The following is an 11,256-nucleotide window of genomic DNA, read 5'->3' on the forward strand; positions in this document are numbered from 1 at the left end:
ACACACACACACACACAATGTCTATTCAGCCTGTCTCCATCAGCTCTTACAGCCACACACACTTTTCTCATGCTTACATACAAACTACAGTAGCTACTTTCATTCACAGTGCTCACACAATGACTGAAGGAAGTTTTGTGACCTTTATCAAGTTGTACTCACTCACTGTAGCGGAGTCGGAAGGGAAAAAAATATCATTAATGCAGCTGCCTACAAACATGTTACAGCTCAGTTTTAAGAAATGTTATCAAATACGATGTTTATTGAAAAGGCCAGTAGGTCTTTACAGGTTGAGACCCACTGGATGCTGTTTATGGCCCTATTTGGTGGCTATTTAAGTCAAATGCCCCCACAAAACACTGTGGGACAGCAGGTGACCTGGGACTGGCTAGTGGTGGAAACACTGGGATTAGTCAAAAGCTTAAACAGTTTAAATTTCTGCAAGAATATTCTGTACTAGCTGTGGAGGAGATGGTTATTATGAGAGTAGTTTTAAATGATGCTTGTCTTCACGATTACAGATAAATTATTGGAGAAAGTTTATATATAGCTTAATTACATAATGTATATTAATGTGCAAGCTGCCTGCCATCTTGCGAGTGTTGATGCAAGAGGTGGAAATTATTCTCATTTGACTGATTTGAATAGTTTTTATTTAGGTCAGTTTAAAGATTCATAGTTACTATGTTGTTGCTAAGCTAAGTGGTTGTATCACTTTTCAACTGCAGTCCAGTAGGTTCAACAGTAAGCGAATGCGTCACTGTTCAGATGGCTGAGACGTTTGGTGCTGGTTTCACTAGTTCACTAGTAAGTTCAGTATGTTGCTGGTTCAGTACAAAACTAGTCCCATAGCAGCCTTTATTTATAATTTAAGACTGAGTTGTATCATTGTTTTTCTTTCTGTGATGTTTGCAGTCTTTTAATGAATAAGTAACATACTGTGTTTCACACCTGAGCTGACAGCATTGCTCTCAGTCACCAGTGTGAGGAGCTCCACTGCTCAATGCTACGGAGTGACAATGAGTCAGTTCAAGATTTGTTGTTGTCTTGCAACAAGTGAGAAGCGGTGGAGGGGATGTTGTCTCACCAGTGTGTCTCCACCAGGCAAAGATTGAAAGCTATTACAAAATATCAACATAATGTTTGAACTTCACCAGCTTTCCGTTTTATTTATATAGCTCAATATCACAAATTTGCCTCAAGGAGCTTTACAGTCTGTACAGTATACAACACCCTCTATCTTTAGACTCTTTATTTGGATTTAAAAAAAATCTTTAACAGAGAGCAAAATGGAAGAAATCTCAGAAAGAGCAACAGAGGAGGGATCCCTCTCCCAGGACTGAGATACAATAAATGTTGTATGTACAGAATAGACCAAAATAGCTAAATTAGAATATGGAAAATCAGGATGACAATATTATAGATAGATTGTAAACTACATTTTTGAGAGAATTTTTGTCTTAAAGACAAAAGCTGCTTCTAGCTGCTTTAGGGAGGGGCGAGTAGATAAATAAGGTCAAGATATTTATAACACCTGCACTATATGAATGAGGTCAAATATAAGATTAAAAGATGAATTGGATGTGGTCTTGGCATGATACTCTGACCACTGGAAATAAGATATACACAAAAGTGTTGTGAGAAATAGAAAAATAAACCACGGACTGAAGTTTACAAATCTTTTCCAATCTGCTCTAAAAATCCTTTTGTGCCTCCTCTTAGCTCTTACTTCATTCCATCTGTCACATCTCCTTTTACATGTGTGTTTTCAACTGGAGGAGGTCACCGTGTCCCAAACCACCGACTTCCTTCCTGCTGTTCAGTGACTTAGCTTGCACTCAGCTAATCGCCTGAAATACAAATGCAAAGAGAGGAGTGGGAGGAAAAGACAAGCGAGGAGAGAGTAACTATTAGTTGTGCTGATGAGAGAATTACTCTCATCTAGTCTCCATCCAAACCCCGACAGGAAGGCAGGAAGGTGTCTAGTTAGACCTTGAGTGCCACTTCCACACCCACGCCTTGTCCTCAACTCCCCCATAAACCCTCTTCTAAAGTCAAAATGCGTCGTCATGGTAACTGGTGGAGGGCTGCCGAGGAGAGAGGGGACTTGTTTTCCCTGGCGATGTGGCAGCCGAGCAGCAATGTGTGGGCTTGGTCACCCCACTAGAGACCCAAACTGCATATAATAGCATATAGCGTCCAAGGTTAGAGAGACTGCCAACACGAGAGAACAGGCCAAATTTGTGCTTTGTTCTTTTTGTGTTTCACTCTTTTTCTTTCAGAGTGAGAGGTTGGAGGCTGACACACTTACTGCAGGGGAAGAGAAATTAAAATGAGATACAAAGATAAATTAGGAGCCATTCATCACCAGCTGAAATGAATGCAGAGTGTGTTACAGCTGCAGGTTGAGGTGTGGATCCATTGAGTCCAAATTTATCTGTTCCTCCCATCCCTCAGGGAGTGTGGAGTTGATGTGTTTTTTTGTTTGTTTTTTTTTTAAAGTTTACTGAGTTCTCTTTCCCTCACTGCTTTAGTCAAAGATCCGTAAATATCAGCTGGGAGAGTAAGGATCGAGCAGCGTTGCTGAAGCATAACTTCTCTTTCATCTTTCCACCTGACAAATCAAAGCCGATCAAAACACTGACCGAGCACGTTGTCTCCAGCATTGAAGCAAACAGCTCATTTCCACACCTCAAACACAGATTCACTGCAAACTCAGTTTTGTACAAGACTATTAAGCTTTTATTCACAAAAAACCTGTGAAGGTAGGATTTTTCTTATCCTCTGGTGGCTCAAACAGTTGGTGTTATTTAATGTTTTATAAGTGTTTGATAAGTGAAGAAGATGATTAGTGCAGTTTTTGTTTCAGGGGGCAGAAACTGTAAAAAGACAACTTGAGAGGCATTGTAAATGAAGTAAAGTAACACCTTTGCTTTTAAGTATAATGACTTCTGTTTCTGCCATTTTTAACATTTTTGTCACTTTTATAATCCTTCATTCATAAAAGTTGTTTCAGGCTTTGCTTTGGGCTAAATGCTACAGTCACAGTAACATGCTCACAGTGACAGTGGCAACATGCTGATGGAAATGTATTTGATCATAAACCAAAGTATTGGGCAATTTAAGATTTTAACCCAAAGGCCTTTTGCCTTTTTGAGGCGAGGGGGTTGTAATCTCCAGCTGTACCACTGGATGCCACTAAATCCTTACCACTGGTCCTTTAAGGAAAAAAATGATTGTCATTCTTTTCAGTGTTTGAAGGCTTATTTGCCACTTGTTCCCCAGCATGGTAAAGTCATATTTGGTCCCTAAGAACACATTTTCTGTCCACCAGCTGGAACTAATCACTGTTAATGAGAACGCCCAAATAAAGCAAAAAAATAAGATTATTATTTATTAATTCAGGCATATTCAGATGATTATACACTTATGAAAACATACCAATGAATAATAAATTCTAATAGATCCTTCTCCACATTGCATATAGTTTGTATTATTTTAACACAATAAAGTATCCAAAAAATAAGTTATCTTTAGAGTGCCCTGAGTTTAATATTCTTTGTACATTATCAATCAGTAAATTGCATTATAACCTAATGTTATCAATAAAATCAGAACATTCAGGATAAATTAATGGGAAAATGTATTTCTCTGTTCATTTCCCTTCTGGTGACAATCAGATCCCCTGTCTATTCCAATAGACAGATGATTATTTTTTATGGTAGTTTGGCATGTATAAGTAATATAACATCTCATGATTACATTAAACACAGTTGAAACACACAATGTGTTCTTTAACAATGTAATTATTGGATTCAAATGTGCTCTCTGTAATGGCGCTCCCTCTCTCCACCCACTCTTGGTCTCTTAGGGAAATGAGAGTCTAATTCATCTGCCTTTTGGAAATTATGCAAAGACACTAACAGCCGATACGGTATACCATTAATGGATTGCTTTTGATTTCTTGAATATCTGTATCAGTTTCAAAAAACGTGTATTAGTTGATCACTATTGTACACACTGTACATCAGCAATCTCTTTGTCACTTTCAGGTCGTAACTTAACATTTTTGAGACTAAGTAGCACTAATTTATCAGTATAAAATACATGTTTCTCATACTATACAGTAGATTTTTGTATCAAGTGCTCACTCAGTCAGTTATTTAATGTCTTTGATGCCTGAAGCTGCTTCACTGACAGTGTATTAGAGCCTGACTTTGCACATTCATTTAAAGTTGAATCTTTTTTACACCCCAATTTGTTTTCATTTTAAAGTGGTGATTACAATTCTCTTGGAGGAAATATATCCATTATCTCCATCTCGTCATGCTGGCTATTGTTCTCTGTAGTCTGTGATGAATTGGCAACGTTAAAAAATATCTCTCCAACACGCTACAAATTAATCCTGACTCTTCTGAGATTGGTTCAGTTATACAAGCAGTTTATAATTATGTATTTATTAACAAATGCAAATATCTGTTCACCGGTCCCCTCAAAAGCAAAATGGCTCCATATTGCTTTTCTTGGTCGCTTCTGCCAGCTACTAAAATAGACAAGATTATACATGAACCATATCTGTTCTTTGGTTCAGGTGACATATAATTTTTTTGTTCACATCAGAGCCAAATGTTACTCAGCAGAGATCCTCATAGATTTGTGTCTTCGGGTTGGCATTTTGGCATTGCAGCCATGGTTATACAAATTCCCCCAAACTCTGCATAATTTTTAATTTTAACCACAAAAACAGTCCTTTAACATGTAGAAAAGGTGTTATAGTCGAAAAATAGAAATGTAACATCAACCGGTGCAAAAAATTTATCTCTCTGAAAAACTAAGATGACTATCCTTCTTTCACAAAATCTATTTGATAGGTTGCCAGGATGTTTTGTACAGACATTGTACCCAGAGGTCTTGTTTAGTCTTTGATGACAAGTGAGATTTACCATTTAATCTTTAATGTGATTACTGTAACAAGTTTTAACAATTCAATTATATGTATTTTGTTACTCTCTAAAACTCTGCATACATAAAGTGACCTGTAAAGACACAAAAGAGACAAACAATAGACCCACGACACATATTTAGATTTCAATGTACTTTAATTGATGATCACCAGGCTGTTTCCCTTTTACAATGAATCTGCAGTAGTTCTAGTTTTACCAGTTAGATTTAAAGAGACAGAGAGATATTGAATATTGCACTGAGGAAGAAAAACATAACTAAGATTAATACAATGCAAAAGAAGAGAGAAAGAATCAAACAGAACTACCAATACAGCGTCTTCTTAACATGTTAATAGGGCAAACAATAAAAGCACAGCCCAGTATTATATTACTGTAGGTCATTTCAGTAACAGTTAAGACAATTAGCTTTTTTCAAATATACCTCTTTAAAATAGCATTGTATTTTTTATTATTATTTCCATGTTAAACAATTACATTCAGGATTATAACTAAATAAATCACATGCAGAGATTAGATGGACAGAGGACACCATATCGTGATCAAATGATTTCTTCATTTTAATGCAGGTATGGTGATGAAATTAAACTGAAAGATGCACTTTTTTCATTCTGTATCTTGTCAGCGTTTTGTATAGTTTTATTGGTTCGAAGAGTAGTTAGCAGTTTTGATCACTTAGATCACTGTCACTAAAAATCTAAAATGAACAGTTATCACAATAACGATAAGATTGTTATATCTTTCAGATTTGTTCTCCAAAGCAATATGTACAAATCTGTGTACAGTACATAAATGTACATGTAGTATTTGTTTAATTTATTGATGGTTTTTGAGTCTGCATGTGTTTCAAGTCATTTTCAGGAAAAGGAAAAAGTTGCAGCTGCAGTTGGTAGTATTTCTATGTTACTGTTAATGTTCTTTATGGGATCTCAGTTGCTTTCTGACACGTCAAACTCTCCTCCTCCTCTGGGGCAGAACCACAACTGACAATGACAATTTGACAATTTGTCAAAACAGAAAGCAGCATGTGCCCTTTTTCTGTGCTCCCTAAAATTTATTTATGTCTAGGTTGGTGTAAATGTTTTTTTTTTTTTTTTTGTGGTTTTTATTTATTTCTTTTTTTGTCTATTGTTTTGATCCAGCAGCATTCGCATGGTAGTACCAACTCTACATTCAGAAAAATAGATCTCCTGTATAGTGCATTCAGCTTCGTTATAGTCACACAGTTCAGTATTGAGTGATTCACAGCGTTCTACTGATGCCTTGAAAATCTCAAGGCCAGGTATTTGGAATCTGCCAACTTAAAAACATTATTCAAAGACAGTACAACATATCAGACCTTTCACAAAATCTGATCCATACATTAAAAAGCTTCTTGTTGGCTTTTTGGACACATTTCCAGACAGCATCGAACAAGGGGTGAAAAGGACTTTTTGCTTGATCGATTGCTTAACAAACATTTAAACTGTTTTTAAGGGAGTCATTTTGAACCTTCACTGTCCCCTCAGTGTGCACACGTGGCCCTCAGTTAATCAGCTTTCTCCACACTAGTGTGTGCGTGCATGTGTGTACTTGTGCGTGCCCAGCTGTTTAATATACAACCTGCATCAAACTCAGATTCTTCCTAGTAGGATAAGAAAAGCTATGTCTGCCTCTTACACAGTGCATACATTGTAAAACTAAAGGGAAGCCAGGCAGAGCAAAGAGCATGGAGGCTGTGGAAGATGAGGTATAAGGTAGTGTGAGCGTTATGAGTTTTACAGAGAAAGAAAATGGCACTGGTCACAGGCTAGCACAAGTTAACAACAAACTCCAGCCTTCTGTGGAGTTTGTTCCATATTTTAAATCAGATTTAGGGAAAGAATTAAGTGAAATTAATCTCTGCAAGCAGAGGCTTGTCCCTGCTTTTAGTTGGCAACAACCTGACAATCAGTCTGTCATCAATAGCTCGAACAAAGTCCTTTCTGAACATCCAAGCCTCCCCATGCCTCGCCCAGCCTGGCCGGTCCCCTAGCCTCAAATCAGTCTTCAATAAACAAAAATAATAAGCATGTGATGAGCCATCTTGGCAGAAATGTATTTCCTATTCAGACTAAAATGTAAAAAAAAAAAAAAAAATCAGAATTGCACAAATTTAAAGAACATGAAACCAGAATTAATTGCAAATATACTACTTATCTGATATATATGAAGAAATAAAACTTGTGTAAATATAATGTGAGCTTATCTCAAATCTGGCCATGAACAAGCAGAAAGACCTTTCATACTGAAAACAGCTACTCAGTGTGCATCATATACTCACAGGCACACACAGAACTACTTCAGAGACATTCCTATTTATAATGCGTCCAGTACAATCATAACCATCACATTCATGCTCATTCTATAGATATTACTCTGGGATTAAGATTAGGTAATTGTTTTTATATTACATATTATATTAGAGTTCTTCTCTGCTACTATGCTAACTTTCTGTGCTTCAACTACAAACAAAAATCCATCTTCTAAACTCTTCTCTCCCACCTCAGAAAAGTACATTCCTATTTGGTGCAATACCTTGCTTGAAAACATTCATATTGGTTTGGCTAAATGGCATTTCAGGATGTGCAGAATTAATGCTTAATTGTATTACAGAGCTCCAAAGTTATTTCCATGTTAGTATACTATTTCAAAGTGTCCTTGGTGTGGATAAGGTTTGTGCGTGTACCATTTGAAACGATTGGTCCTCTATTTCAAAGCTGTGTACTTGGTTTCTTTGATTTACCCTGGTTTCTGGCTCTGCCTCAAAATGGCTGACATGTCCTTAAAATATCCCCCTCTCTCCAAAACCACAAGCTAAAGGCACATGAAAGAAGCCTCCTGTAACACACTTCACGTCATTTTCTTTTCCTGAAAAATTACCCCAATAATAAATATAAAAATGGCGTGACCTTCCGTCTGAAGGGACAAGCGGACGAGCTTTCATTGCTACATTTGTCACAGTCACTGCTTGTTTTGTCGATCGCTTTGTGATAATGACAGACAGTAAAATGTAGCTGAACAGGAGGAAATGACAGAATTGTTAATTAAACCTTCTTAAATGCACGATCCAAAAAACGCTGCATTCATCTTGGATCATAATTTGCTGCATCATCACAAAATATATAATTTATTTAACATAACCTCTGTATTGATATAGAAACATTTACCCTATGTGTATATTGGATTACATACAACCAACAAAGACCATGATAAAGACTTAGAGGAACCATTACATCCAGCAGAGATATGATTAGTGTACAAACATCGTTCCTTTGCCTGGCGCCTATTGAATTCACTTGAGCATAGACAGCCAAACAGTGTCGTAACCTATCTACACTAAACTGCATTCCACACTTGAAGGCTGGCTAAAGAAATAACCCTATGCAGTTCTGTAAGTGTCCGAGCTAAAACGCAAGCATCATGCACCAGCAAAGCTGTGAAAGCTGAAACAGCGTCAACTTCAGGCACCTCCTAAAACTTCACCACAAATGACAAGAAGGAACATTTTTTTGTGCTTTTTTTTTTTTTTTAACATAACATCAATTTATGTCATTATTGAGTTAATCCAAAACTACTGTAGCATGAGCAGAATTGCAAAGGATGAGTTTTGTCATGTGCACTGATGGAAAAGAAAGCTTCATGAAAGAAATAAAGATTTCTACCCTTCTAAAAACACTGTGCATGATATCTTAACAAATGATTGATGACTGATTCATTTAGGAGACATTTTGGAGAAGTTAACTCATACAAATTTTTCTTTTAACAGTGTTTTGGCACTTGTTTTTCCCTTTGGATGAGAAATTAAATTTGTGATTAGAGCCAACAGTTTAAGAACTACGCCTGTCTAATCTATAGATTAACTGTGGCATTATGCATTTATGGGATAATGATGTCTATTGGTGTGTTTAATGACGCAAAGAAAGCTGTTAAGTGTGATTATGTTATTGAAAATGATTTTCATTTTTTATCACAATTGTTAGTGCTAATATAAGTGTGTGTTAGGGCAGACGGCTAACTCACAGAAGAAAACAGACATAAAGTAAGTTCTTGTTTGCATGATAACCCCACTGTCACACAGAGCATAAACCTGGAGTTTTGACTTTGATTTCAGCTAACAGAATCTAGCGTATTGAAGACTGCAGCAAATGTGTTTGAGACTAGTACCATGAGAGAGCGAGAAGCTTTGAAGAAGCAGAGAGTGCCATCACTCTTGCTCTACCTCCAGTGAAACAGATGACAGGGAGGGGAAAAATGGGAGGGGGAAAGCACAGCGGGGCTCATGAAGCTCAGAACTCGATCTTGCAGGCAGGGAAGGACTCGTCTTGCATGACTACGGTGCTGCTGGAGGCCAGAACCATGATGTTCAGGTCCTGCTGTTTCTCGTGGGTCTGCTGGTACCAGTCCCGGGTCACCTCCGTGTCGTGGGTCGGGATCAGAGTCACCTGACCGGGACACAAGGAAACAAAATGAGGTGGAAGATACTAGGGAGCACATGAAGACGAAAAGAGATAAATGATGAGGATAACTGGTTGAACAAATTCATGAATGGATATTTAAAGAATAGTTTAATGTTTTTGGGAAATTGCTTTCTGGCCATCAGTTGAATGAGAAGATAAATACCACTCACTCATATCTTTACACTGAATATGAAGCTGCCTTCAGGATTCTGTTAGCTTAGCGCAAAGACTGGAAACAAGGGGAAAACGCTAACCTCAGTTCAAAGCTAACACAATCTGCCAACCAGGACTTCTAAACCTCTGTAACGCATTATATCTCGTTCCAAGGTGAAACAGCGTCACAGAAGAAACCAGGATTTACAGAACCTTGCAGTATACAATACATACAGCACTGTGATACCAGACTTAAGTTTTGTCGATAATGTGCTCACATAAGCTGTACTTGCTTTCTCTTTACAGACAGAAGTGAAGAATTTTATTATATTCTGCTGCTATAGACCGTCTACAAGGTAAAATGTGTTTTGTGTTCTGGGTATACTACGCAGTCATCGGCATAAAAGCCATCCACACCAAGAACAATAACTATAACGATGTAAGCATTCACACTGATAAAAGATAACCCACGCCCCATTCTTGGTGGTGTGGACTTAAGGGTGATACCTGTTACCTTACAATTACCTTCCTCCCTGTTTCAATATCACGGTACCTGCTGCAGATGAGATGTTTGAGTTTAGAATGACAATCTAAGTAAATAATATCCATACTGTCTCTATACAGTATATTTTTTTAAATTTACAAATATGTACAGTAATAAAAAGCCCACTAAGTGTAGGAGAACACCCTATACATTTGTCTGTATACAGTACATATATTGTGGGCACTCTTGGATGCAGAGAATATGAGAAATGGAGGGACAGATGGACTGATGAAGACAGAGGGTAAATACCTGTAAATTGGAGCCCCACTGAGCTTTGCCCTCCAGCAGGGCGTCCAGGACTCCACGGCTTGGCTCACCGCTGCCTGGGTCATTCCCGGTCACCACGTAATACGCAGCTCGCACTCTCTTGAAGAATTCCTGGTCCACATTCTTGGCACTGCAGTGATTGGGCACATAGGCCAGGTCGACGTAGACGGGTGGTCCAGGGGGGACGGCTGAGCTAGTTTTCTGGGAGTTGTTACCTGGAAGTGAAGAAATAAAATAAAACCGCATTACAGGCTAATAATAGTACTTAGAATTGACAGAATGACGAGAATGAATTACGCAGCAGTAGCAATGAACTTAGCAACTTTTTCCTCAACTAAACAAATTACATTCTGTTAACTGTAACTTCTTTACACAAATAAATGATTCTAAAAATGGGACCCCACCATGTATCATCACCTTTATAGAATTTCTGTGCTGCATATCCATCATTCTAATGTGCTCCTGTACCTCCTAACTGCACCTTTTTTAATGACCACAATCTGTTGCATTTCGAATACTGACATTATCATGTGCAGACTTATGATAGTAGCAAATAGATTGAATACATTTCCCAGAAATAATCATATTTACAAAAATAAATAAATAAATGTAGAAACATGGCAACCAGTCAGCCAGTTTCACAAAATGTTATCAACCTAACAGCACATGTACAACTACTAAATGGTATCTACCAATGTGACCTATATGTTAGGGTATTTTAATTAGGAACTTAATCATGTTCATGTAATTCGAGGGAACACTACATAGTTGTTTTGATTGCATTGTAATTGTCTTATCAGCATGTAAATGTTGCGAATGGCTGAATTTAGTTGGATCTAGCGGTCTTAACATC

The 11,256-nt window shown here is 37.6% G+C and overlaps 1 protein-coding gene across 1 annotated transcript in view; it reads right to left on the reverse strand.

Moving 5' to 3' along the window:
- Positions 1–5,888: 5,888 nt before the first annotated feature.
- map1ab (microtubule-associated protein 1Ab) overlaps positions 5,889–11,256 on the reverse strand; it is a 77,805-nt gene continuing 72,437 nt past the window's right edge. The window contains exons 6-7 of the mRNA XM_035664799.1: positions 10,386–10,618; positions 5,889–9,424 (exon numbers count right to left, since the gene is read on the reverse strand). Of these exons, the coding sequence (XP_035520692.1) occupies positions 9,269–9,424; positions 10,386–10,618 (389 nt within the window). The 3' untranslated portion in view covers positions 5,889–9,268. The remainder of the gene's footprint in view (positions 9,425–10,385; positions 10,619–11,256) is intronic.

The sequence above is a fragment of the Morone saxatilis genome, unplaced genomic scaffold (assembly GCF_004916995.1).
Source record: "Morone saxatilis isolate NCDOM2014 unplaced genomic scaffold, NCSU_SB_2.0 Contig2, whole genome shotgun sequence".
NCBI classification, from domain to species: Eukaryota; Metazoa; Chordata; class Actinopteri; family Moronidae; genus Morone; species Morone saxatilis.